At 42.9% G+C, this 27,616-nt stretch overlaps 1 protein-coding gene across 1 annotated transcript in view; it reads right to left on the reverse strand.

Annotated features, from left to right (window-relative positions):
- The window catches only part of ZNF236 (zinc finger protein 236), a 1,651,223-nt gene that overhangs the window by 1,364,964 nt on the left and 258,643 nt on the right, over nt 1–27,616 (reverse strand). Inside the window, exon 4 of the mRNA XM_044067103.1 lies at nt 20,310–20,488. Within this exon, the coding sequence (XP_043923038.1) occupies nt 20,310–20,488 (179 nt within the window). The remainder of the gene's footprint in view (nt 1–20,309; nt 20,489–27,616) is intronic.

Below are 27,616 nucleotides of genomic sequence, written 5' to 3' on the forward strand. Positions count from 1 at the left end.
ATCTAATAAAACATACATGCACCAAAATAGGCTTTACCTTCATCTATAAGCAAATACGCCACCTAGGTTTTATAGATTAGAGAAGTAAAGATAAGTTCCAGAAAAAATAAGGGGGATGGCAGGTGGGTAACCTGGACTGCAACAGTGAATACACTTGAACATCTACATTTATGGTAAGTGTACACAACTGTACTATGTTCTTCGTGTTTCACTGTTGCAGTCATTACATTTGGGTTGAGTCCCAAAGCTATGGTTGGGGGGCTGGAGCTAAATAGCATTAGGAGCAGCTATGAGGCCCTGCAGAACTGCAGTGGCAAAGCCTGCCCTGGATTTAGAGTAAAGAGGCAGATTGTAATGTTTTGTAAAGGTATGTACTGAACTCCAAGTAGCAGCTTCTAAAATGTCTTTGGTTGGTACTCCCCTGAGAAAGGCTGCAGAAGTGGCTGCAGCTCTGGTTGAATGTGGCCTAATGCCCTTAGGCACTGGTTTGCCATGCTGTGAGTAGCAGAAACAAAGGCAGTGACCTATTCACTTTGAAATAGTCTGCTTGGAGATAGCCTTTCCTTGTGATGCCGTGGCATATGCCACTAGTAATTGCTCCATCTTTCTGAAAACTTTAGTTTTGTCAAAGTAGAATCTAAGTTGTCTGTGTACGTCCAAAGAATGCAGAATTTTTCCCCCCTTGTTCTGTGGAGTTGGATAAAAAGTTGGCAAATTAATTGTTTGGTTAAGGGCTACACTGGATACTGCCTTATGCATAAATGTAGGGTTTGTTCTCAGAGAGACCCTGTCTGGATAGAAAATGATAAAGGGTTCCACAGCCATGAGAGCCTGTAGCTCTGAAACTCGTCTTGCAGAAGTTATTGCTAGGAGAAGAGCTGTTTACCAAGATAAGAACTTTATGTCCGCAGTAGCAGCTGGCTCAAAAGGAGGTAAGGTGAGTTTTTCCAAGACATAACTGAGGTCACATGCAGGTACTGGCATTCTCCTTGGAGGCCTTAAGTTTTTAGCTCCTCTGAGGTACTGCCTTAATAAAGGATGAGAAAAGAGTGGTGGCTCTGTATTGTAATGAGCCAAAATGGCAGAGGCATGGATTTTTAATTGATGAAAAAGATAGGCCTTTGTCCAGCATCTCAGTTAAATACTGCAAAATCTGAGGAATATTTGGGACAGCTGTATCAGTTCCTTGAGCTTGGTTCCAAACGCAAAATCTTTTCCATTTCCCAGCATAGGATTTTCTAGTACTAGGCCTTCTGGCTTCTAAAATGACATCCATCACAGCGTTATTGAGAGGTGTGGTTTGTATGGCTACATTATCCGCCATGCTGCCAGGTTTAGGGTCCTGAGTTGGCTGTGCAGAATCTGATTGTTTTGCTGGGACAGTAGATGAGGTATTTGAGGTAAGGTCCAGGCTGGACATTGGGACAAGTTCCTTAAGATCGGATACCAGTACTGGCGTGGCCAGTCTGGGGCAATCAGAATCATTTTTGGTTTCTCCTGCCTGACCTTTAGGAGTACCTTGGGGAGGAGAGGCAGTGGAGGAAAGGCATATACTGATAGGTTTGTCCAGTTGAAAGATAAGGCGTCCACTTTCCAAGCTTGTCTGTGATAAGTCCTTGTGCAGAATCTTTTTAGTTGATTGTTTTGAGGGGAGGCAAATAGATCTATGTCCGGGCATCCCCATTTCATTGTTATCATGCTGAAGACTTGTGGATCCAGGTGCCACTCATGGGGATCCATGAGGTTTCTGCTTAGTTCATCTGCCAGAGTATTTTCCTTTCCTGGCAGGAATTGTGCCTGCAGATGTACTTGGTAAGTCAATGCTGTGTCCCATAAAGCCATGGCTAGTCTGCACAGGGGATACGAATGTGTGCCCCCCTGCTTGTTTATGTACCACATGACTGTGGTGTTGTCTGTCTTGATCAGTAGTTGTCCCGGATGAACTTGTCGCCAACCTTAGTCTTATCTATATAATATTCTGATTGTTATTTTACAAATATGTTATACCAATGTCTTTTCCTGTGATATGTATGTTATGCTACTCTATACCACTTGTAAATGTATCCTGTATTCTCTTATCTGTGGAGCTTTTCTCCCCGGGCCTCTACTGAAAATGGACATGTATCCAGCTAGACTAGCCCAGTCAACAAATGTAAAATAAATAAAATAAAATAAAGGTCCTTGAAGGCTGTCAGGGCATTCTGAAGAGCTAACATCTCTTTTTGATTGATATGTAGATGCTTTTGGTTTGTGGACCAGGTGCCCTGAATGCCTCTTCCTGCCATGTGTGCCCCCCAGGCATAATCTGATGCATCCGTCGTTAGGCTCTGCCTGGCTGGGGGTAGTGAGAATGGCTGTCCCTTGTTTTGGTGACAAGCCTTTGCCCACCATCGAAATTCCTGTTGCAGGCAGGGAATTAGAGTGATCATTGTTTCCAGAGTGGCAATGTTGTGTCCTGACACTTTTTAGGTACCATTGAATTTTCCTCATATGCAGTCTTGCATATGGAATTAGTAAGATGCAGGATGCCATGAAGCCCAAAGCCTGCAGAATTTTTCTTGCAGATAACTGGGCCTTTGTTGCCATTTCCTTGAAATAGGTAGTCAGTTGCCTTTGTTTGTCTGGAGTGAGATAAGCCATCTGGGCAGTTGTATTTAAGCTTGCACCCAGGAATATTATCTCTTGAGAGGGTACTAGTTTTGATTTCTTTTGGTTGACTGTGTACCCTAGCCATGTTAAAAGTCTTATCACAAAAGTCAGATGCTGTAGTAGGATGTCCTTGTTCTCTACTTGTATGAGGCAGTCGTCCAAGTAAGGATATATTTGTATTCCTCTTTGTCTGCAGTAAGCCATTACTGGTGCCAGGCACTTTGTGAAGACCCTGGGCGCAGTAGATAAGCCAAAGGGCAGTGCAGAGAATTGGTAATGCTTTGAGCCAGCCTTGAATCTGAGGTATCTTCTGCATGATTGTCTGATTGGAACATGCAGGTATGCCTCTTTTAGGTCTAAAGTCATGAGCCAAGCCTTGCTGTCCAGCATGAGCAGAAGCTGCTGTAAGGTCAACATCTTGAATTTTGTTATATCCAGGAAAGTGTTTAGAATAGATAGATCCAGTATTGGTCTCCATGCTTTGTCCTTTCTGGGTACCAAGAACAGTCTTGAGTAAAATCCTTGTCCCTGCTCTTGCTGTGGTACTTGTTGAATAGCCCTCATGTCCATGAGAGCTGCGACTTGTTTTTGAGCCTCTGCCCATTGATTTTTTGGCAGGTCTGGCCAAATGTTTGCCCTTGGCAGGATATGGAAATGAAACTTGTAGCCTTGTGACACTATGTCTAGAACCCATTTGTCCTGGGTTATAATGTGCCAATTTTGAGAAAAAAGTACTAGTTTTCCCCCTAAGGGTGCTGCCAGAAGATAAGTGCTTGGCTCAGGCAGGAGAAAGTCATTGGGATTGTTTCCTGTATGATTGTGATTTGTCCTCTCCACCTTTGGAGGTAGAAGCATTCCACTGCTTAGACCTGTAGGATCCTTGCGGCTGTGATCTGCCTATAGGGTGTCTGGATCTGCCCCTTTGAGGTCTGTCTGAGACTGGAAAGGACCAGTTCTTTGTAGGCCAGTGTCTGCTAAATCTAGGAGGCTGTACCTGTAAGAAATCCTTGACCGTTTGCATAGATTTAGCTTTATCCTCCATTTTCTTTAACACCTCTTCTGCCTTAACACCAAACAAGGTATCATGTAGCATCCAATAATTTTAATTTAACATGGTCAGGCAAATTTTGTTCCTTCAACCAAGCATGCCGCCTAATGACAGAACCCGTAACAGCGGCCCTGCAGGAGGTCTCCAGAGAATCATACCCACATTGCAAAGTATGCTTTCCAACTTGTTCAGCTGCATGCAATAAATCCTGCATTTCTTTGTTTTCTGCACATTCAGAATTTGCCATCATTTTCTGTTTAAGCAGTGTCATGATATATTGCTGGCATTTGAGCATATGAAACTGGCAATTTAAGGCCCTTATAGCCAAAGTAGCAGATGTGTAAATCTTTTTCCCCCATCTATCCAGAGCCCTAAAATCCCTGTCAGAGGGGGTAGGATTTTTTGCAGTAGAAGCCTTGACCCCTTTTGGACCCTGAGAAATAGTTTCTGGGTCTGCAGTAGGGTTTTTGAAAAGGAATTTATGAGAGTCAGGGACCCTGTAGTATCTGTCCAGCTTAACAGGAGCTGGAGGTAAAGAGTCAGGGGTCAGACTAGACTCCGAGAACACATCTACAACATCCAACACAGGTGGAATAGCTAGAGGCCTGTGTTGAGGTAGTAAAAGGAAGTCTCTGAGCCTTTTCTTAGATTCTGAAAAATCTTGGCTCTCCCAGTGGAAGTGCTCCCTCATGGTATGCAAGGTTTCCCCAAAAGAGTAGTCCTCTGGAAGAGAAACTGAAGGAATTGATTCTTCAGCATCAGAATCTTCATGGGGGGAAGAGAATATTCCTGATCAGAAGAGGAATCAGAAGAAATGGAAACCTGATCTGAAGATTCATGGTCTGTCTCTTGCCTAGGCCTCTTATCAGGAGGGGGATGGGAACCCCTGATCAAGGTAATTAAGTCTTCGGCCATTTTGAGCATCTGTTTTTTGGGCATGGAGGCCAGTCCTTGTGCTTGGTGAACTTGTTTCTTTGCCTTTAAAGGTGTTTTAGTCTTTGTCTTAGAAGTTGGTTTAATATATAATTGTTTAGGTCTGAATACACCCTCAGAAGCTGATGCTTGCTCAGTGGCTCCGGAACCCATCTGACAGAATAATCTCCGAGGCTCCAATACCTTGAGTTTCCTGTGGCCTGGCCGACTCTACGTGGGAGTCAGTAGCGGCCTGCGACTCTAAAGTAGTGGGCGTCAGGGGCTGCAAAAGCGCCTCACTGAGAACCGGCGACTTGCTTAGGAGAAGCGTCATCGGTTTTGGACCTCGGTTGCCTGTCTTTTTCATTTTCTTTGCGTTTTTTGTGAACTCCGGTAGTCGGATGGCTATCCAACGACATTGTATAATTAAATCTTCGCCCAAAATAGCTTAATGCAAAATCGTACTGACGCTTAATAGCTTGTAGGTTAAATCTAGCACAAAATCGACAACTAGCAACGTCGTGGTCAGGGCCTAGGCAAGGAATACAGTAAGAATGAAAGTCCTTATGAGGTATTTGCTTCCCACAAGAAATACAATTATTAACTTTTTCTGACATCGGTCTGGAGCAAGAAAAAAGTTTCCCCAACGGGGTACTTAGCTTTTAATGAATACTTCGGATCTGAAACTCGAACACGAAAATCTCAGGAGTCGGTTGACCGGCACTTGCAAACTGCTTCTGCTTCGGGCACCGCGCGGCAAGAAAGACTAAATAAAATGGCATCGGCTGCATCTTTTATACCCCTGACGACCTGACATCAGGGAAGAGGCGACAGCAACTGATGCAGGACCCAAGGCTTTGGAATTCAGGCCAACTGAGGGCAACCTACCAGCAGGATAACCCAAATGTAATGACTGCAACAGTGAAACACGAAGAACATCCAAATTTGATGAAGCCAGTAAGAGGCTATTAGAATTAAGGTCCTTCCCAAAGAACTGGTTTTCTGAAGAACTTTGGGTATCAATGGAAAAGGAGGGAAGGCGTAGAGGAGACCCAGGAAACAACTGTGTACATGTGCATCCCTTGGGGATTCCCCCGGAGGGGGGATTAGAGCAAAGTAGCTGCTTCATTTTATGTTCATGGACAGGGCAAAGAGGTTGCAGCAAGGCTGGCCCCATTTCTCGAAAATCGTTTCCGCTACTTCTTGTTTCAGGGACCACTTATGAGGCATTAGAATTGCTCTGCTGAGTTTGTCTGCTATCACGCTGGATCTCCCCGGGATTTGCATTGCTATTAGAAAGTGTTGGGAGGATGTTGCCCACTGCCATACTCTCAGGGCCTCTCAACAAAGGGGGTAAGATTTGGTTCCTCCTTGTTTGTTTATATATCAAACCACTGACATGTTGTCTGTCTGGACTGCAATAGTTCCCAGTGGAAGAGAGTGCTTGAAATGCCTGCAATGCCAGAAGCACCACTTCTCATCTCCAGGACACTGATAAGCAAATAGTCCTCATAATCCTGCCCTGTGCCTTGGGCTGTAATTCCCTGATAATACCCCCCCCCCATTTGGGAGGCATCTGTGGTAACTGTGGCTAGGGGGGATGGAAGAATGAAAGGACTACCTAAGGTCTCTTGATCTGACTGTAGCCACCAACGTAGGTCTATCTTGCAAGATTCTGTTATTATCTGGTGCAACATCAGAAGTTGCTGCATGGACCATTGAATGAGTAGGAGCCACTGTAAGATTCTCACATGCATTCATGCTAGGGGGATCACAGTGATTGTTGCCACCATAGTACCTAATACCTTGAGATTTGTCCTCACCTGGACCTTTGTTTTTGACAGGAGGACTTGAACCTGTGCTCGTAGGGTTTGTATCCTGTCTGGTGGAAGTTTTACCATCACTGAAACCGTGTCCATCTCTGCGCCTATAAAGACAATATGTTGAGATGGCAATAAGCAGATTTTTCATAGTTTACTGAAATTCCCAACTGAGTACAGGCATTCAAAGTGGTGTCTCTTGCTTGTGAAAGTAGATGCCTGGTGGTGGCGGTTAGGAGGCAATCATCTACATATGGAAACACCTGGAATCCTGAATGCCTCAGGTGAGCCATAACCACTACCATGCAGTTGGTGAACATTCTGGGGGCTGTAGCGAGACCAAAGGGCAGGGCTCAGAATTGGTAATGACTGGCTCCCAGACGAAAGTGCAGGTAACTCCTGGAAGGCCTGTCCATTTTTATGTGGTAGTACGCATCCCGGTGGTCTATGGAGCACATCAAATTGTCTTTTCTCAAAAAAGAGAGTATAGACTGCAGTGTGACCATCCAGAACTTTGTCTTTTTTACACATTTATTTAACCTGCTGAGATCTAGTATGGGTCTCCAGTCCCCTGTCTTCTTTGGTAGTAAAAAGAACCTTGAGTAAGTTCTGGATCCTATCTGGTCTGCAGGGACCAGAAAGATGACACTTTTTTCCAGCAACTTTTGAATTTCTATGGTTGCTTGGTTCCTCTGACTGGGTGGAACGTCCGGAATTCTTTTCATTAGTGGGGGTGGGAAGGAAAAGGGAGTAACCTCTGGATATGATCCTTTGTACCCACTTGTCTTTTGTTATTTTTAGCCAGGCGTCTGGGTAAAAAGATAAGCAATCCCCGACTGCCTCCAGAGGGGGACAGATGGGCCTCCTTTCAGGAATGCTGAAAAGACTTACCAAAGAAAGATTCTCAGTTGCCCTAATTTTGCAGACCCCCCTGCCACATGGTTGGCATCTTCCATTATTCCCTCCACCTCTGCCCCTGAAGGAGGGTTCACCACGTGTGCATCTTGAAAGGCTTTCTGAGATTTTCAAAACCACATTTTTTCCTCCCCTTTGGCCCTTGGGATTGGGTCTAGAAAGAGTGGAAAAATTGATTCCTATGGCAGAGAGTGTCTTTCTTTCCTGTTCACACCTGGTCAGTGTTTCTTTGACTTTAGGCATGAAAAGTGATGAACCATCGAAGGGGGTGTTAATGAAGGATGACTTGAAGGGTTCCGCAAATGAACACAAGCACATCCAGGATTGTCTCCTAAGGGCAATTCCTGAACCCGCTGATCTACTTGCTCCATCGGCTGCATTGGAAATAAGCCTTATGGATGAGTTAACTACAGAATTGAGAATGGAGAGCTGGGAAGTTACTTTATCTGACATTCCCGCAGCTACAGTACCCTGTAGAGCATCTCCAAGCTCTTTTAGAAGATCTCTCTGTAACCTGGTGAAGTGAGCAAGGTAAATCAGGGACCGTAGTGTAAAGGTCGCTAAAGAGAACATGCACTTACCGTATCTGTCAGTCGTACGTGACTCTTTGTTTGAGGGATGGACAAATGTGGATGTTTCAGATAACTCCTTCTTGGTGGCTGCTGCCACCACATTAGCATCTATGGGGAACACCTTTCGTTAAAAATTTATTGTCTTCTGGGGAAGTTATAAATTTGTTTGGCCTCCTAGGGACAGGCTCCACTGTGTCCAGAGACTCCCACGCCTTTCGAGAAACTAGTTCCACTAGCTCATCAAAAGGTGGAGACACCCAAGTGGCAGAAGGTCGATACCCAAAAGCTTTCAGGTAAATGGACTCCTCATCAGAAGGGGTAATGGACTTTCAGCTGCCTCTCTGTTTAAGGACTTCTAAGATGTCTGCAAAGGAGGCATCATCAGAAGGTAACCATGGGGACCCTTCCGATTCAATGAGGTCCGTGTCTGATGTGATTGATTCCTCCAGGGAGTCCAAATGTTTCCTCCTACATAGTCAGTCTATTTCAAGGTGCCTCTTTAGATGAGGCTTCCGGAGAGGTTCCCGAGGAGAGTGGTTTGCCCTCTGGGGCTTCCTGAAGCTTCGGGTCTATGCGCTGTGGGATGGGTTCTGCAGAAACAGATACCGGTGCCTTAGGAGGAAGGACTAGTCAGATCCGACAGAGAAGATGCCTGTGGGGACAAGGCTCTCCTCATAGCCACAAAAGCCCCCTCCCATGACCCAAGGAAACCTCCGGCTCTGAGGAGCCAGCAAATCCCCCTGGAACTACATGAGAAGACTCCGATGCCAAGGTAGGAGCCGAGCTCACCCGAGCAGAGGCCCCAAGAAGCAAGGCTGGAATCTATAAAAATTTGGTCCGACTGTCCCCCTCGGACCTGAATGGAGAGTGTCGGCTCCTAGACTCCTCAGATGGCACCAAGGTAATCGGAGCAGTCACAGCCAAAGATGTTAATGTAGGCCTCGGCTCCTATGAGTCTTTCTCTATCAACTCCATGCATTCCAGCTCAGAGACCACAATTTGTGTTGGAGGAGGAAATGAAGTCGAAGGGACTGGTCTGGTCGTCTCCAAAGCCGATTGGCTCGGTTCCGACAAAATTTTAGCCAACGCCAGCATCCTCAATGACGGTCCATATCATAGTCCGATAGACTCCTGGAAGAACAAGAGGATGGAGCTGGAGATGCCACAGACTGGAGAATTGGTGACCTAAGCACAGGAGAAACCGGCTCCAAGACTGGTGAGCGGCTCCTGACTTGTAACACCATCGGTCCCGATACAGATGGAGCCAAGGTGGAAGGTCTGACAAGTTCGGAAAGCTCTTATACTTTTGAGACTTTTCTGGACAGCTCCGATCCATCAGAAGATGCAGGTGATGGTCTTTTCGAGCCTTTGCCTGATTTCTGTGAAGGCGACATTGATTCATTTGAAGGGCTTTCACCTTGTTCAGGAGCTTCAGAAAAAGAAGACTTGAGAATGTCCTTAAGAATTAATTTATTCTTTCGTTCATGAAGGACTCTGGAACTGAAAGAATGACATATTGAGCAAGATTTTTGTAAATGCAGGGCAACCAAACAATAAACACACTCAGTGTGACTGCCCATAATGGACATCTTCTGTGAGCACTTGAGGCATCTTTTAAAACCCAAAACTCTGGATTCTTTAGGTTGCTTCGATCTTTTTTTTTTTTTTTTTTTTTAAATTGGCAGAGTCTAAAACCAAAAGCACACACACAAAGAAACTAGCCCTCTAATTTAATAGGTTCATAGGTGTGTACTAGGCTAATGGCCCTGGAGCCTTTGCAAGCCTAGCCCATAGGATTCCCTTGGCATCGTGCCACCCGACCTTAGTTTCCAGTGCCTCTGGTGAGTACAGCCACTGGAGTGATCCCCGGAGTGAATTTTCTACTGCCCATCCACTCATCAAGATTTCTCTTGAAGAGGGCCAGTGAGGCACTCCGCTTGACATGTATGGAAAGTCTATTCCATAGCATGGGCAGTCTCTGGGTTATGAACCTGTCCCTCCAGCTTGTTCTGTTGATTGTGGTAATGAGGTTGAGGTCTCTGGAGCATGTAGTGTGGAGGGCTTGGAATTTCTTTAGATGTAGCATTTCTAACAGAGCTGTCAGACATGGCTTTGTAAGTCAAGCAGAGATCGCCTCTAAGTAGGCGATATGAGACAGAGAATAGTTGGGAGTTTATTGAGTCTGTCCATATAGGACAAGTGTTTAAGGCCTAGGATCCTCTTTGTGAGGTACTTTTGCAGCCTCTCCAGTTGTTGCAGGTGTCTAGTGAGGTACATGCCCAAATGGGGCATAGTACTCAATGACTGGCCTAATGAGGGAAGAGTAGACAGAGACAATGACCTCTTTCTTCTTGGATGCAAAACCCTTAGTAATGAGATGTGCCACATAGAAGGACTTTCTGACCACAGTGGCAATGTGGTGGCCAAAAGAGAGGTTGCTGTCAACCTGTGTTTCCAGATCTCTTATGACGCCTTCTGTGTTCAGTGGATTACCATCGATGTGGTAATTCATGGGAACCGGGTTTTCCCCAAAGGGGATGATGACACATGTTTTGGCATTGAGCTTAAGGCCATGGTTCTGACACCAGTCATTGGTCTCAGTGAGGCCTTTCTGTAGGATGTCAACATCACTTGGGGAGTTAATTATGGCTCCTAACTTGCAATCGTCTGCAAACTTTGTCAGCTCTTTCAAGAAAACACAAAGAGCTAAAAAGAGGTATAAATCCACAGTAAAAGTAAACTTGCTGAAAGAAAGCACTCACTTAGAAATTTATCACATTAATTATTTTAAAGGAAGAACCCTCTAACTAAAAATATGTTCAACACACACATATAAGCCTAAACCTCAGGCTGATAATGTAGAACCTTATTAACTATCTAAAGAAAGTAATTTTTAAGTTTTAATACTAAACTGCAAACAACTGGCACACTCTAGTCAATAAAGGAATAGGGGACTTGAGGCCTAACACTCTTGGCCAAAAGGTAACAACTAACACTATTTTACTACAGAAAATAAGCATTTAAGAAACTTAGAAGAAGGAAACTGCCATAACTATTAAAACTGTACAAAATATGCGAACAACAAACAAACTAAAATTGAAGAAAAAAAACAGTTTTACTTAGCCAGAGCTAGAATCAGATGCTTGAACCATTTCAGCAGCAAACACAATCTGGGGAACACACTACAGCAGCATGGGATAGGAAGTGAGCCACAAGCTAGCTGAAGACCTCCAGCTTTAGTAACTGGCTGAGTCGGAACAGAAGATCGGTTCCAAACCCATCAATAAGAATGAAGGAGAGATAGGACAACTTCACATCTTTTTATTTATAGTATGCTACCAGGGATCACAGATGAAGTATTCTTAGTTTTTGAGATGGCTGACAGAACTTTTTCCATAGTAATTAAAGGTGTGGTTGGGATTGTGGAATCTGTGGAGTAGCTATAACTGTAGGTGAAGTAACATTTTCACTAAATTTGTTTTCTAGGTTATTAGTTATTTCTTTTGGGTCAGAGAGTGTAGTATTATTGTAGACTAGCTCTGAACATTTTGGGGCGTTAGTTCTTAATGTCATGACATCGTTAAAGAAAAAAATTCATGACAGACACAATGTGGGATTGATGCTGCTGAATCAAATGGGTCCAAGGCAAGCTTCTCTAGAACAAAACTGAGATTATAAGGTGGTAAAATACTCTTCATTGGTTCACTAATGAACTGCTTGACAAGAAACTCAATCACTAGAGATCAATGCATTGGAATGTATGCAAAACTGTCAAATATATACACACATTTTAATCTAAGAGCATGACAGTCCTGTTATAAAAGACTATATATAAAACAGATCCCATTAATGTATGCATACCCTCCACTCTTATTCCAGTGGTGCAACAGAAAGTTACTACAGGGAAACTCAGGATGATCCTAATAATACAATACGGTCTCAAGCAACACTGGTTCTCCATGGTGGTATTACTGGTAACAGAAGTACTGTGTTTCCTACGAGAAAGATTAGACTTGCTGACTCAAAAGGTCTTGTCTCTTGGTCTATACAAATTTGTGGGGATTTCATGCTTACATTTTGAATAGTCTGATACTTACTTCTCTCCAGCACATTTTTTTTCAGGGCATGCTCTCTATTCTTAATTAAACTAGAAAACTAACACAATAAAGTCTTATCAGTCAAGATGGAAAAGGTTTTCCATTTCATTCAAGAAGAAAAACCAGGACGAATTATGAGCAAGGGTACCCCATCACAATTTGGCATGCATTCCAATCCATTAATCTCGAGTGACTGGCTTTCCTGTCAAGCAGGTCTTTAGTACAGTTCTTCACCTTATACAGCCAAAGAACACCATCTGTCTTGCCACTACCTTCCACTACCTTGAAAATGCAGAATATCATCTTGCAACGCAAAACTGAAATGTGCTCACTAACGTAGGGTAGTAAACAGTCATTAGCAGCCAGTTACAAAAGAAAAAAGTAAACAAAATAGCTGTTGCTCCAGCAGTCATAGGACAGTGTCACTTATCTTGAAGAGCCCTAAGGGGTGGCACAGCATGAAAAGTACAGTTTTGTACCTACCATAAATGTAGATGTTCGAAGATCCACATTGCTGCAGTCCTTACACTTGGGTAGTCCGCTGTCCCAGTCGGCCCGAATACCAAAGTATATGGCTGACGTCGGTCAAGGCGCATTAGTCTGACGTCAGGATGTCAGGGTACAAATGCGCATGACCGACGTCATATCCTCAGTCTTTTCTTGCCCCAGATGTCAGAAGACCCTAAAAAGATAAGGCTAAAACCAAAAAACACCACACACTCCTGCACCAAATATATATACAATATATACAAATTTACAAGTGTATAACCTCACCCACACAACCACCCCTAAACACAGAGAGGAAGTAGGGAGGGTAAATTGGACTGCAGCAATGTGGATCTTGAACATCTACATTTATGGTAGGTACAAAACTGTACTATGTTCTTCATACCACATTGCTGCAGTCCTTACACTTGGGTAGAATCCCAAAGCAGAGGTAAGGGAGGCTGGCAAATCATAAGGAAGCAGGAGCTGACAACATGCCCTGCAAAATAGCCGTGGCAAAACCAGCCCTAGATTTAGAGTAGAGAGGAAGGTGGTAATGCTTAGAGAAAGTATGCACTGAACTCCAAGTAGCTGCCTCCAAAATATCCTTAGTTGCCACCCCCCTTAGAAATGCTGTTGAAGTGGCAGTAGCCCTAGTGGAATGAGGCCTAATCCCAGCTGGAATCTCCTTGCCATGATGGGAATAACAAAATGCAATGCAAAACCCAATCCACTTAGAAATAGTTTGTTTTGACACAGGCTTGCCCTGAGAACCCAAAGCAAAAGAAACAAACAACTGCTGAGACTGCCTAAAATCCTTAGTCCTGCTTAAATAATAACGCAACTGCCTGTGTACATCTAAAGTGTGCAAAATCTTTTCCCCCTTATTTTGGGGATCTGCATAAAAGGTAGGCAAATGAATAGTTTGGTTTAAAGCCACACTAGAAACCACTTTAGGCATAAAGGAAGGATTAGTACGTAAAGATACCCTGTCCTTATGAAAAATCAAGAAAGGCTCAACCGCCATAAGGGACTGCAATTCAGACACCCTTCTTGCAGATGTAATGGCTAACAAAAAGCAGTCTTCCATGACAAATATTTCAATTCAGCAGTAGCTGCAGGCTCAAAAGGTTGTAGAGTGAGTTTCTCCAACACAAAATTGAGGTCCCAAGCAGGAGTAGGAGCTCTACGTGGGGGTCTTATATTATTTGCCCCTCTAAGAAATTGCTTGAACAAAGGATGAGAAAACAATGGTGGGTCACAATCATAGTGAGCTGAAATTGCTGCAGCATGAATCTTAATGGAAGAGAAAGACAAACCTTTGTCCAATAACTCCGTAAGATATTGAAGAGCCACACTCAAATTTGGCTCAGAAACATCGAAATCCTTTGCTGCACACCAAAATAAAAATCTCTTCCATTTTCCTGCGTACACTTTCCTTGTACTAGGTCTTCTGGCTTCCATAATCACATTCAAAACTTGTTGAGGAAGCTGAGACCTGCTATGGTTCAAAACAGAATATGCCAAGCTGTTAGATGAAGAGAGTGAAGCTTGACATTGAGCAGATGCCCGTCCTTCTGAGACAATAGGTGTGGAATCAAAGGTAAGGGCCATGGAGGCTTCCTTACCAGACTCCTCAGTAATGGGTACCAGTGCTGCCGAGGCCAATCTGGAGCTATTAAAATCATCCTTGGCTTGTCTTGTCTGACCTTTAGAAGTACCTTTGGGAGGAGAGGCAGAGGTGGAAAGGCATACACATGAAGATTTTTCCAACTGAAAGAAAGAGCATCCACTTTCCAGGCTGTGTGATGAAACCTTTTCGTGCAAAACTTTGGCAGCTGGTGGTTTAGTGGAGAAGCGAACAGATCTATGTCTGGAGTTCCCCATGACACTGTCAATGTCTGAAATACATGAAGATCCAGTTTCCACTCGTGGGGATCCATGATTTGCCTGCTTAACACATCTGCTAAGGAGTTCTGTGCTCCTGGCAGAAACCTTGCTTGAAGATTCAGCTGCAAGCTTAACGCAGTCTCCCACAAAATCATTGCTTGCCTGCATAGAGGATAAGAATGTGTCCCCCCTTGTTTGTTGATGTACCACATGACAGTTGTGTTGTCTGTTAGAATCAACACCTGCCCTGGAAGAAGTAAATCCTTGAAAGCCAGTACTGCAAACTGGACTGCTAACATCTCCTTCATGTTGATATGTAGATGCTGCAGTCTGGCAGGCCACTTGTCTTGTATCCACTTTCCATTCAGATGAGCTCCCCAAGCTGTGTCTGAGGCATCTGTCGTTAGAATCTGACTCGCCTCTGGCTGGGTCACAGAGAGTCCCTTGTTTAGGTGACATTCCTGAGCCCACCACAAAAATTCCTTTTGAATGCAAGGTATTATTTGAATGACAGTGTCCAAATCCTGGCAGTGCTGTGTCCATACATTTTTGAGATACCATTGTAGCTTCCTCATATGCAGTTTGGCATTGGGAAGTACCAGAATACAAGATGCCATGAACCCTAAGGCTTGAAGGACTGTCCTTGCAGTCAGCCGGACTGATGAGATAGTTGATGGAAGTAAAGAGAAAGATTCTTTTGTTTGTCCGGGGTTAAAAGGCCATCTGGGTTGCTGTATTCAGTCTCACACCCAGAAAGCACATGTCTTGAGAGGGTACTAGACTGGACTTTATTTCGTTCACAGAATACCCTAGGCATCTTAGCACTGCTATCACATATTCCAAATGCTGAAGAAGCACGTCCCTTCCTTGAGCCAGAATCAGGCAATCGTCCAAATAAGGATAGATTTGTATTCCTTTTAGCCTGAAGAAAGCTATCACTGGAGCCAGAACCTTTGTGAATACTCTGGGCGCAGTAGATAAGCCAAAGGGCAATGCAGAGAACTGATAATGAGAATTCCCAGCTCGAAAACGCAGATACTTCCTGCAAATTAGTCTGATAGGAACATGAAGGTAAGCTTCCTTGAGATCCAAAGTTACCATCCAGTGATCTTTGCCCAGCAGAGGTAAAAGCTGTTGTAACGTCAACATTTTGAACTTGGGAATGTCCAGATAAGTGTTGAGGATAGACAGATCCAAAATTGGTCTCCACGTGTTCCCCTTTTTTGGTACTAGGAACAGGCGAGAATAAAATCCTAGGCCCCTTTCTGGCACAGGAACCGGCTGAATGGCCCCTATTTGGAGCAACAGAGAAATTTGCTTGTGAGCCTCTTTCCTTTGTTGAGGAGGAATGTCTGGCATGCCTTTGAAAGGAGGCAAGGTATGGAAATAAAACCTGTAACCGTGGTGAATGATATCCAATACCCATCTGTCTTGGGTAATTAAACTCCAGTTTTCTTTGAAAAGTGCCAACCTTCCTCCCAAAGGTGCTGCCAGACGAGAAGATTCTGGCAGCAGAAAAGGCAGGTCATTGTGTCTGTTTACGAAAGGACTGACCCCTGCCCTCACCAGAAGACTGAGCAGGTGAACTCCTGTTCTAGGCCTAAAAGAACCTTGAGCTCTGCCTCTACCACGTCTAGACCTACCCCTAGACTGGGAATCATAAGCAGGATATGTCCACCCCTTGGTAGGCCAATTTCTACTAAACTTGGAGGCTGAACCTGCAAAAATCTTTAACAGTCTGCATAGACTTAGCCTTGTCTTCCATTTTCTTTAGAACTGCTTCCACAGGCGAACCAAACAACACATCAGATTGTAAAGGAGCATCTAAAATCCTTGTTTTCACATGCTCAGCTAAATTCTGATCCCTCAACCAGGCGTGCCTGCGAAGAACCGAACCAGTGGCAGCCACCCTCGAAGAGGCCTGCACAGCATCAAAACCACATTGCAAAGAATGCTTACCCACCTGTTCAGAAACATGAACTAAATCCTGCAACTCTTTACACTCAATACCTTCCGCCAAAGCATCTACCTTAGACTTTAATTGTGAAAGGAGATAATTTTGGTATTTCAACATGTGAAACTGGCAATTCAAAGCTCTCATGGCCAAAGTGGAAGAAGTATACACTTTCTTTCCCCATCTATTCAAAGCCCTAGCCTCTTTATCTGGAGGAACAGGATTTTTAACAACAGAAGCCTTAACACCTTTAGGCCCCTGTGAAACCGTTTCTGGGTCTGCCCTAGGACTCTTAAAAAGATACTTATGAGCTTCAGGCACCCTATAATATCTATCCGGTTTAACTGGAGCAGGAGGCAAAGAGTCAGGGTTCAGAGAAGCCTCTGCAAAAACATCCTCTACCACATCTAGAACAGGAGGTATAGCTAAAGGCCTATGCTGGGGTAGAAACAAAAATTCCCTAAGCCTTTTCCTGGAATCAGAGAAATCCTGACCTTCCCATTTAAAATGCTCCCTCATGGAATGAAGAGTCTCTGAAAATGAAAAATCCTCAGGAGGAGAAGCAGAAGGAGTAGAATCATCTACATCAGAATCAGAGTAAGGGGAATACTCCTGCAAGTCTTCAGCCGAAGACTCAGAAGCATCGAACACTGCTCAAAACTCCCAAGCTCAGGTTCCACCCTAGGCCTCTTATCAGGAGGGGCATAGAACCTCTAATCATTGTAATCAAATCTTCTGCCATCTTAAGCATATGCTTCTTAGGTACAGACCCTGAAGAACTAGGGGTAACTCCTGAAACAAAACCTGGCCTGCCCCTGGGAGAAGCCTTGGAAACAGCAGGGGAGGGCCTAACCACCTTAGGAAGGGAAGGAAGAACAGCTACCTGAGAAGCCCCTTCCGCCTGGCCTACCTCCTGAGAGGTCACATCTTGCAGTAATAAAGTCTCTCCCTGGGATTCCAAAGAAATTTCTGGTTGAACCCCTGGCTCCACCGAGCCCTCTAAAGAACCGACGTCTGGGACGGACGGTTCTTCCAGCCTAGGCTTTGCTGTTTTGTCCTTGCGCTTTTTTGAGCGGCCGGAGCATCCGGCGGCATTTTATAATTACACCGCTTCCCAAAAACTAACCTGGCACAATCTAATCTTCTCTTTATAGTGCGTTTGTTAAATCTAGCACAAGAGCGACAGCCAACAACGTCGTGCTCAGGCCCTAAGCAAGGTATACACAAGGTATGGTAATCCCTATGAGGTATCTGTTTCCCACAAGAAATACAGTTATTCACTTTTTCTGACATCCGGTAAAATACTGAGGCAAGAAAAACCAAAATAATCCCCAACGGGGTACTTAGCCAACTTGGATTCGGTCTGAAACTCCGACTTCGGAAAATCTCAGAACGCCAACCTGCACTTGCAAAACTGCTTCTGCATCGGACCATGCGGCAAAAAAGACTGAGGATATGACGTCGGTCATGCGCATTTGTACCCCGACGTCCTGACGTCAGACTAATGCGCCTTGACCGACGTCAGCCATATACTTTGGTATTCGGGCCGACTGGGACAGCGGACTACCCAAGTGTAAGGACTGCAGCAATGTGGTATGAAGAACATCATCATCAGGCAGCATTTTGTAAGCAAAGTCCTTTCAGACCAACCTTTCTGTCAAGGAGTCCAAGATACTTTTCTTCCTGGTCAATACTATTTAAATACAAACAATAGACCTTCTGGAAAGTTATACCTACCTGAGGTAATGCATGACATGACAGTAAATGGCTAATTCAGCCTTGCTAAATAAAAGTGTGTGTGTGTGTGTGTGTGTGTGTGTGTGTGTGTGTGTGTGTGTGTGTGTGTGTGAGTGTGTGCGAGAGAGACTTACTGTCCATCCCCTTAGGAGAAAACAGTTTTGCTGCACTTTACAATTTAAAGCTTGTTGCTGCTTTAAAATACAACAGCAGCACAGTCGTATTCGCATTTTAACATTAAACAATTACAATTTCTGTACACAGTGTCTGTGTGTTATAGTCTTGCAGCACTTTTACTGAAAGAGGAGAAAACAACTGGAAGTTCAGAATCTTTCACATTCTTTGTAGTACGTATAACAACATATACGCATACTGCTGATAGTGTGGTTGTCAGAGACATCTGAAGGAATGAAAGTTCTCATGTTGTATGTTTTCCCTTTTATATAGTCTACTTTTTATTACCAGCTATATAAAAGTTCTATAACAGTCTTATTATTATTTTTATATGCACATTTTTTGCAGCTTACATTACTCATAATATTTAATCTCATCATGTTTTATTATATGCATTTCCCCATAAAATGAGATAAACCAGTTTACTTTAAGCAAAATAACATGGTACCAAACAGCATGCCGATATAATCTGCAAAAGTCAAGACAGCAGGATAATAAACATGTTTCACTCTTATTAAGGATCATCAGTGTATGATACTAAAATGTTAACCTAGCAAAGAACCAATCTAACTAGAATATGCACGTTGTCAATGGTGTTTTGAACTATGACAAATTTAATAATTTTGCTTAGTTCATTTTTCTAGGGTTTTTTCTATCTGTTTTTTGCTGCTGCACCTGATTACCATCAACCCTCCCTATCCCAATCAGGATAAAGGCTGACTTTGGAGATCTTCATACTAGGCAGCCTCAGAGATGGCCTTTGACCTTGTTGGCATCCTGACAATGAGGGCATACTTATTATGGGCCTTAATCCCAGCCCGGGGAAGCAGGGAGTAAGTAACCAGCATCGCAGTGAAGACATTATTACCAAATCATGAGAAGACACACTACCCTGTGCCCCCCCCCCCCCCCAAAGTGCTATTAAGTTCATGGCTGGGTAGACAAACATCCATTCCTGGGACATCCTTTGCATCACCACACCTCCTCGAAGGGACTGAGGCACTGGACAGTCCTAGTCTACTAGTCTACCTTTCTCCCTTCTCCATGCACAAGCATGCCCATCCTTTCCTTATTAGCTCCAACAGATGCCAGAGCCACTAATCAAACCTGTGTCATCTGAATCAGAGTAAGGATTTTAGCTCTCTCTATGCTGAGAAAAGATGATTTTTCAAGTTTTCATATAGATTTTTGGTCTTGAAAGTTATTTATAAAAATATGCAATACGGTGACATCTTCTTATAGCCCAAGGCATGCATGAAAGGGGTAAAAAAAAACATACCACTTCCCCTGTTAATAAACACATCAAAAAATTAAACAGAATGCACTGTGAATCAAATTATCTTTTCAATAAAGACAATCCCCAGCCTCCCATTTCTCTGCATCACTCTACCCAATGGTTCCACTATTGCCATGTAATTGGCCTATTAGGTTTTCAGAGGTGAGAGAGAGCAGTGTCCTCAGGCTAAGCAAGAGCGCTATGGCCCAAACGATCTTACCTGGGAAGCCTAACTGGTCTATTCATTCCTTTAGCAGTGACAATTACGTGAGAGGAAACAAACCTACCTGTAGAATTCTTTACCCTCAGTGACTTCCCTGAGCTCCACAACACCGCCTTACTTCGTAAAGGTCTACCTGCTTCCTCCAAAACATTATCTCCCAGGTTGCTCAGTGCTGTGCACCACTTGGCAGTGTGTGCTCTGCATGACTGTGCTTCATGGGTGCAACACCCAATGCACCTACTAGGCGTAAACCAAGTAGCAAGTTAAAGTCATCTTCTTCTTCCCTTCAGAATGGGTAGGCTGAAGTGGCCTTACAGTTCCATCCTCCCCAGCCTATCTATGCCACCTTTCATGTACGAGACACAGTCATGTCTTCATCCTTCTGAGCTAATGGGGTAAGGCATCAGGCAACAACTCTGATTAACCATATCAAAACAGTCTATAAAAAATAATGCAAGTACATGAAAATTAAAAATCTTAGCATCCTGCCCCAAAAATAAAGTAAATCATAACAGCTAAATACAAAACAGAAATACACAATGCACAAAAAAGCTACCTGATTTTGTAGTGTGTTTTTAAGTGCTTTTTTAAAACAGAAGGAGTTTTAAATTCTTTTTTACAGACTTTACACTCGAAGACCCTGTTGCCTGACAGTTCCTGCTGATGTTCAGCCATGTGTGCTGCTAGCTGGCTCAGCAATGTGAATTCATCACCACACTCTGTGCAAATAAGATTCTGTAAAAAATTGAAAACAAAAAGAGGGTGTTACAGTGCACTGGCAGGGTACAGTTAAAAAATGCTAAGCAGCTTTGTTAAATTATTACATTTTAATTGTTAGCATCTGTTTGTATACATTACAGAAAAAATGTAATAGTTTACATTGTTAATGTCATGTAATATAACCATATGCTTTCTTTTTAACAATTTTCACTTACTCCAACATTACATAAGTTGCTCGATTCCTGCCTTCCTTTAAACCTCACTCTTCCTCCCAAATATTATTCTGCATGTATTTTTCCAGAAATCCCATCCCATTTACTTTTATGAAATTTTCCTCTTCCCATTTTAAAGATCCCCCCTCCATTTTTCATTTCCTTTATAATATTCAGAAAATACTGTTGTGTAAGAACTTTTCGTAATAGTACATGTTCTACTTATCACTGTTATAGTATACCCTACTATAAGGATATCCTGCCAAGGGTAGCTATATGTTCTGCCTGCATACCAAACCATGGCCACTTTCATGTGCAATACATCAGACATATATCCTACATCTGAAGCACACATACATAAGTGACATATGATCACTAAACCCTCATAACTGAACTGTCCCAGAAGAACAGGAGCAGCAGATGAGGAACAAAAGAACACTGTACATGCACATCCAGAACTGTCCCAGAAAAACAGGAGCAGCAGATGAGAAACAAAAGAACACTGTACATGCACATCCAGAACTGTCCCAGAAGAACAGGAGCAGCAGATGAGGAACAAAAGAACACTGTACATGCACATCCAGAACTGTCTCAGAAGAACAGGAGCAGCAGATGAGGAATAAAAGAACACTGTACATGCACATCCAGAACTGTCCCAGAAGAACAGGAGCAGCAGATGAGGAACAAAAGAACACTGTACATGCACATCCAGAACTGTCCCAGAAGAACAGGAGCAGCAGAGGAGGAATAAAAGAACACTGTACATGCACATCCAGAACTGTCCCAGAAGAACAGGAGCAGCAGATGAGGAACAAAAGAACACTGTACATGTACATCCAGAAGAAAAAGAGAAGTCCCATCAGCCAGAGGAAGAAAGAAAAAAAAAAAACAAAGGGAGAAGGAAAGAGGGATGGAACACAAACAGTGACAGGTCCGAAATCTAAAAGGGAATGCCCACCTATATACCGAACTTGGTGTAGGTGGGATTTCTCATACTACACAGGAAGATATTGCCAACCTGCTAGCTAACAGATTCAGTGCAAACTTCACCCCCTGTCCTCACCTATCACATCCCAAAGCATACCTGCCACCAGCCCTCTGCCAGGTTATCTCTAAAGAATTACTATACGAGGTGATTTTATTAGTTCCCCTTTTGAGGGCAGCCACCCCATACTGATAAACAATGTCTGCGATATTCTTGAAGTTCTATACAGAAGGAATACTGTCACTTTTACAATTCATAGCAATGACTTCTCTTGCCATGACTCTCCAAAGTAATGAATATTTAATTCAAGTAACATCTGCAGAAATTGGTGTATCAAATGAAACCAATGATTTTGTCAAAGTAAATTTGTCATTGAAAATAGCTTGTAGTACTAAATTTATAATTTCCCATTATTTCACAATCATAAAACATGTTCCCAGTCTGCCTTTAATTGAGATTTACGTCTCCAACATCTTGTCTCTTTTGTACACTACTTTAATGCTTTCTTAGATTTGAAGCCTATGCTGCAAAGATGGAGCACTGTGAACTCCAAGCCCTGCAGGACAGCCTGCTGAGAAAGAGCCTGAGTGAGAAGGTCATCCAGATAAGTAAAAATTTGAATGCCATAACGTCTGCAAAAGGTTATTACAGGGGTTAGGCAGTTGGTAAATGCTCTCACGGCTGCAGAAAGACCAAATGGCAAAGCAGAGAATTGACAATATGAGGATATAGAGAAGTGTAAAGAATTCCTGAAAGAGAGGATTAACAGTAATATGGAGACAACCATCCTTCAAGTCTACAGAAACCAGCACGGCCTGAAACAGAGTTTGAAGAGTTAACATTCTGAATAAGGGAACTTTCAGAAAATTCTAGCATTGGTCTCCAAAAACACCCTTTCCTGGGAACAAGGAACATACTGGAATATAAACCCTTGTCCTTCTGGCAAGGAGGAACTGGCTGAATAGTACCCTTAGACAAAAGACCTTTAATCAGCAGAGGAAACTGAGGCACCTAGCAAGAAGTAGGCTGAGGAATACTTGAAAAGGGAGGAAGGTACTTCCACACCATTCTGAAGCCCTCATGAATAATAAACAGAACCCACTTGTCTGTTATAATTCTCTGCCAAATGAGAAAGGGCATAGACAATCTGTGAGAGACAGGAATCTGGTTGAGAGGGGGATAATCACATGGAAGTACGTTTATCAGGACAGGAAGACCTTTTTCCCCCTACAATCATGCCTGGGTTTTTCATGAAAAGTCCTCTTAGAGGACCTTTTAACCTTTTTAGGCTGCTTTTGATGTCTACACACAAAAAGATATGGTTTTGAAGGCCAGTTTTTCAGATACTCATCTCCTCCACCACCCAAGCCCCTTACTGAACTTGGGTCATCTGGGTTACAGTTAGAATTTACTCTTTCAAACCACAGAGTGTGGAATGATGAAACTATGCAGTATAAAAAGAGGGCTCAGGCAAGCTCATGCAGACTGTTCTGAAAGACACATAGCACAGGGAATGAAAACCTGTTAGAAGACACCAGGAGGAAGCTAGAGATTGCTCTGTTGTGGGGATCCAGAAGACAGTTTCTGGGTGGCTCGGAGAGACATTTCCTATAAAAGGATCCTGAACAATATACAAAGTTTCTATTATATTCTGGCAAGGGGCCAAAAAATCTGAGTGACTCCATTAATTAATTTCCTTCTTTCATCAAATATTTTAAGGACCTCAGCACAGGTCTGGCCAAATAATACCTTTTTATCCAGTGGAGCATTTAGTATCTTAGCTTTGAAATCCTCTGACAAATTCTGGGAACTTAGCCAGGCAAATCATCGCTGACTCAGCAGCAGTTGCTTTAGATACAGCAATAGCAGTATCATAAGAGCAATTTAAAGAGTGTTTGGTTACCTGAGGTGAGGAGGATATTAAAGAATGTGGAGATGTCAGTCTCAGAAAAATGGAGGTCAGGAATAAACTTTCTCATATTATGGAAAGAATCCAGCAGAAACTTAGACACGAGCCTCACTATTCTGAAGACTAAGATAAAAGAAGAATATATTTTCTTCCCAAATCTATCAAATGTTTTCCCATATTTGTCAGAAGGAATAGGGTTGGTTTTACAAAAATGACTGCATGGTCTAACTTGCGATTTGAAAAGAGAAATGTGTGGATCTGAGGAAATGGATATAATTTATCAGGGTTGTTGGGGGGAGGAGTTTGGCTATCAGGCAAACTGCTGACTTGCAGGAAGCATCCTCTAAAGCCAGGTAAGACAACAGAAACAGCTGCAGGCTGAGGAAAATCCACCTGTAAAGTCATAATATCTTTGCTGGGATTCTGGAATTTTTTTGCTCCCACTGAAACAACTCTTTCATTCTGGCTACAGTATCAGAAAAAGATAAGTCATTGGAAGGGGGGGGGGATATCTGAGGAAAAACTCACTTCAGAATCTGATTCCTGTGGCATAGGCACTTGAGAAATACAATCCAAATCTAACTCCTGTCCATCAAACTGAGAATCAGAGACTAAGAGTGAGGAATATATTTTCTTTTAGAATTCTGGGAAGAGTCAGAACTTCCTATGTGGAACAGGAGAAGAAAAATGTTTTTCTGGTTTATTTTCTGACAGATCCCAGAGGACAATAAAAAGATTTGAAGACGGAGCTCTCCCCTGGGAATGCAGCTCCTTAAGGAAGCTTTGAAGTAGTGCACCATCCACTCCCTCCTCAGTCATCGATAAGTGTGGCTCTCCCTTGCAAGAATTGGAGAGCCAAACAGCCACACAGGATGTGCCTATCTCCTTAGTGGCTTCTTGAGCAACACCAGAGGGACTGCAAGAAATTGATGGGCGGTCCAAGGTACTTGAAACAGTCACAGCAGAATCACTCATTGGTGGCTGAGGCAGAGAGAAAGATAGCCTAATGATGAAAGACTCATGTACAACTTTCTTCTACTTGTGGAAGGAGAATGGAAGAACCAAAGAGCCTGAAGCTTGGTACATGCTCTACCAAAAAAAGTACTTCACAAGTGAATAGCAGAACCTTAAAGAGTCTGTGAATATACTGACTGGAAATTTTAATTTTTGAGGTAACTTTTTAATGACATCTCTCACAATCTCAAGTCCTATCCCCTAGCTATAGGCTTTGGCAAAAATATTTTAAAAGGCCTTTCCTAACAGGGAAACATAACTAAAATGTTCATTGACAACTACTAAAAACAACAGCCCTAGCCTTAAAATAAAGTTTTTACAGAAAAAAGAAATATTTTCTTCGCAGAAGTTGAAAAAGTGGAAAATTTTCACCAATGGAGTACTTATACAGTCTTATAGAAACGCCGGCAGACAACTGATCACTTAAAGCCTGCATGGAAGCATGAACTTCTACAGCAGGAAAGGTCAGGATATTACTGCCTTTACACTGCTCTCCTTGAATTGTACAGCAGTTAGGGCATTTGGTAGGTGCCCTCAAACCCAGGCTATAACCCATATAACTTAGACTACTGCGACTGCATTACATCACTTACTTGCCCTCTGAGGACACAACTTGTCTAGGACCACTTCGCTTTGGTATTTATTTATCTCACGTCAAGGTTGACTTTAAGGGCCATTGGCTAACCTAGATCAGTAGTGGAGTGGATCGCCTCCTTGTGGAACAGAATGACTACCGCAGTTCGCCATTCCTCTGGTACAAATACAGTGGAGAGGCTGAGGGTGAATATCCTCTTTAGTGAGAAGACCAGACAGTGTTTGTTGCTAACAAGAAGGCAGCCTAGCACAATACCAGGACCTGTGGTGCTAGTGTTTATGGGCTTGGAGGGAGAATTCAGAAAACTACAGACCTATAAGCCTCACTAGGCTTATCTGTACAGTAATGGAATGTATCATTATGGAACATACTAAGGTCAAAAGTGGTTTAACCTAAATGCCATGAACCCAAACTAGTTTGGGTTTATTAAAGGTACATCATGCCTCCTGAACCTGGTAGACTTCTTTGAGCAAGTTACTGATGCATGAGACCCAGGAAAATCAGTTCATGCTGCCTACTTGGGCCTGGCTGAGGCCCTTGATACTACCCCATGTTCAGGTATTATTGATACGTTAATCAACCTAAATGTAAACCTCTATGTAATTCACTGGATAACAAACTGCTTAACCAACAGGACCCAGTCTATTAGTGTGGGAGTCATGCTCTCTTCAAAAATAGTAAATATACTAGCGTTGTCCCTCAGGGATCGGTTCTAGGACCACTTCACTTTGGTATTTACTACTCTGATGCCAAAACTGACATCAACGGCCTATGGTTGTCCAGGTTTGCAGACAACTAGAATTTGGAGCTGTCATTAACTCTCCATCTGATTTCAACATTCTTCAGGAAAGGCTAACATGCACCGGTAAGTGGTGCCTGGTACACTGCCTAAAACTAAATGCCAAGAAATGCAACACTGTATCATTTAGCAAAACTGGGAACCCATGCATCTACCATATAGGTGATGCCCCTTTGAAAGTCAAATCAGTCATTAGGGATGTGGGCATCTTCACTGACAATAAATTATCCTTTGATCACCATGCATCCACTGTTAGGAAATTATTTTAATTAGCCAGACTAATCACCAGAGGTATTTCTTCCAGGTCAAAGAACGTTATCAACCCTCAGTCCTACAATACAACACACTGGTCCCATTCTTATGTACTTGCCTAAGCTTATAATCCATCCTGAGAGACTACTGCTTTTCCTCACTAAGATAATTAAGGGTGCGTCTTCCTTGAGCTACCCAGACCACACCACCTTAAAGCTCCCTCTCTTTTCTGTTTCCCCCAGACTTTTCACAGGAGACCTCTTTCAACCATTTAGAGCCTGAAAAGGTCTAGTCCTATGTGACCTCCTGCACATCCACAAAGCTAACACACTCCTAAACACCTGTTCAAGAGATCTTAACTTCCACCAAAACCTAATTAGGAACTGCTGGTGATATATATATATATATATCAGAGAATCCATCTTTTATATAACAAACTTCCCTTGGATATAAAGCAAAGGAGCTCTTTGACCCTCTTTAAACATAATATATAAAGGGGGGTGGAATAAAGAGGGTTGATAACTTGCCCTCTATTAATTACCTTTATGTTTAAAATTAATATTTTTTTTGTTTGTTCTCTCCACTGTAACTGTTTATGTGCCGCATACCACTGTAAAAACATGTCTCTTGTAATTCGTGTGTATACTGATCACATCTAAATAACTAAATGTGTCTGTAATTTTTCTTTGTGGAGCTTTTCTCCCCGGACCTCTGCTGAAAAAGCGCCTTTTCAGCTCAGTCTGACACCCGCGGTTAACAAATGCAAAATAAAATAAATAACTTGGAAAAATGGATGGGCAATAGTAAATACACCCTGGGCTTGCAAATTAGGCCCTCAGTGAAAGGGGTTGCAACTAGGTATAAATTATTCATGTCAATGGGTACCTACAGTTTGTGATATTGTGACTAAGCTATTAATGGTTCTCTGGATCAATAGTCTAATATAAACCTATAGCAGTGTCAGTGGCACAACAGGTAACACACTTACCTTTGGTACAGAAGACTTTGGGTTCTATTCCATCACCAGATTGACTGCTGACAATACAGTGTAGCTTAAGGGGGTGCTGCTGATCCCACGGCACCCATCGAAAAGAGTACGGGAAGTTCCTCGATGCCCTGGCCAAATCCCACAGTAGTATAAATACCACATAGGGTCTCCACTGGAAAGAAGTCACAAGCCTAGTGGGACTAATCCTATCAACAGAGGGTAAATAAATAAAACATAAAAATAAACCTATAAACCCAAACAGTAAAAGCAAGCGATCCAACAGGACCTTCACATAAGGGATACACAGACTGAGCAGGATGGCTCTTCTCTCCTTTCCCTCACATCAAAACAACACAGGCAATACTATTTAAAAAAAATCTGTGAAAATG

The sequence above is a fragment of the Protopterus annectens genome, chromosome 3.part1, assembly GCF_019279795.1.
Source record: "Protopterus annectens isolate FY-2018-M chromosome 3.part1, PAN1.0, whole genome shotgun sequence".
Taxonomy (NCBI): Eukaryota; Metazoa; Chordata; order Ceratodontiformes; family Protopteridae; genus Protopterus; species Protopterus annectens.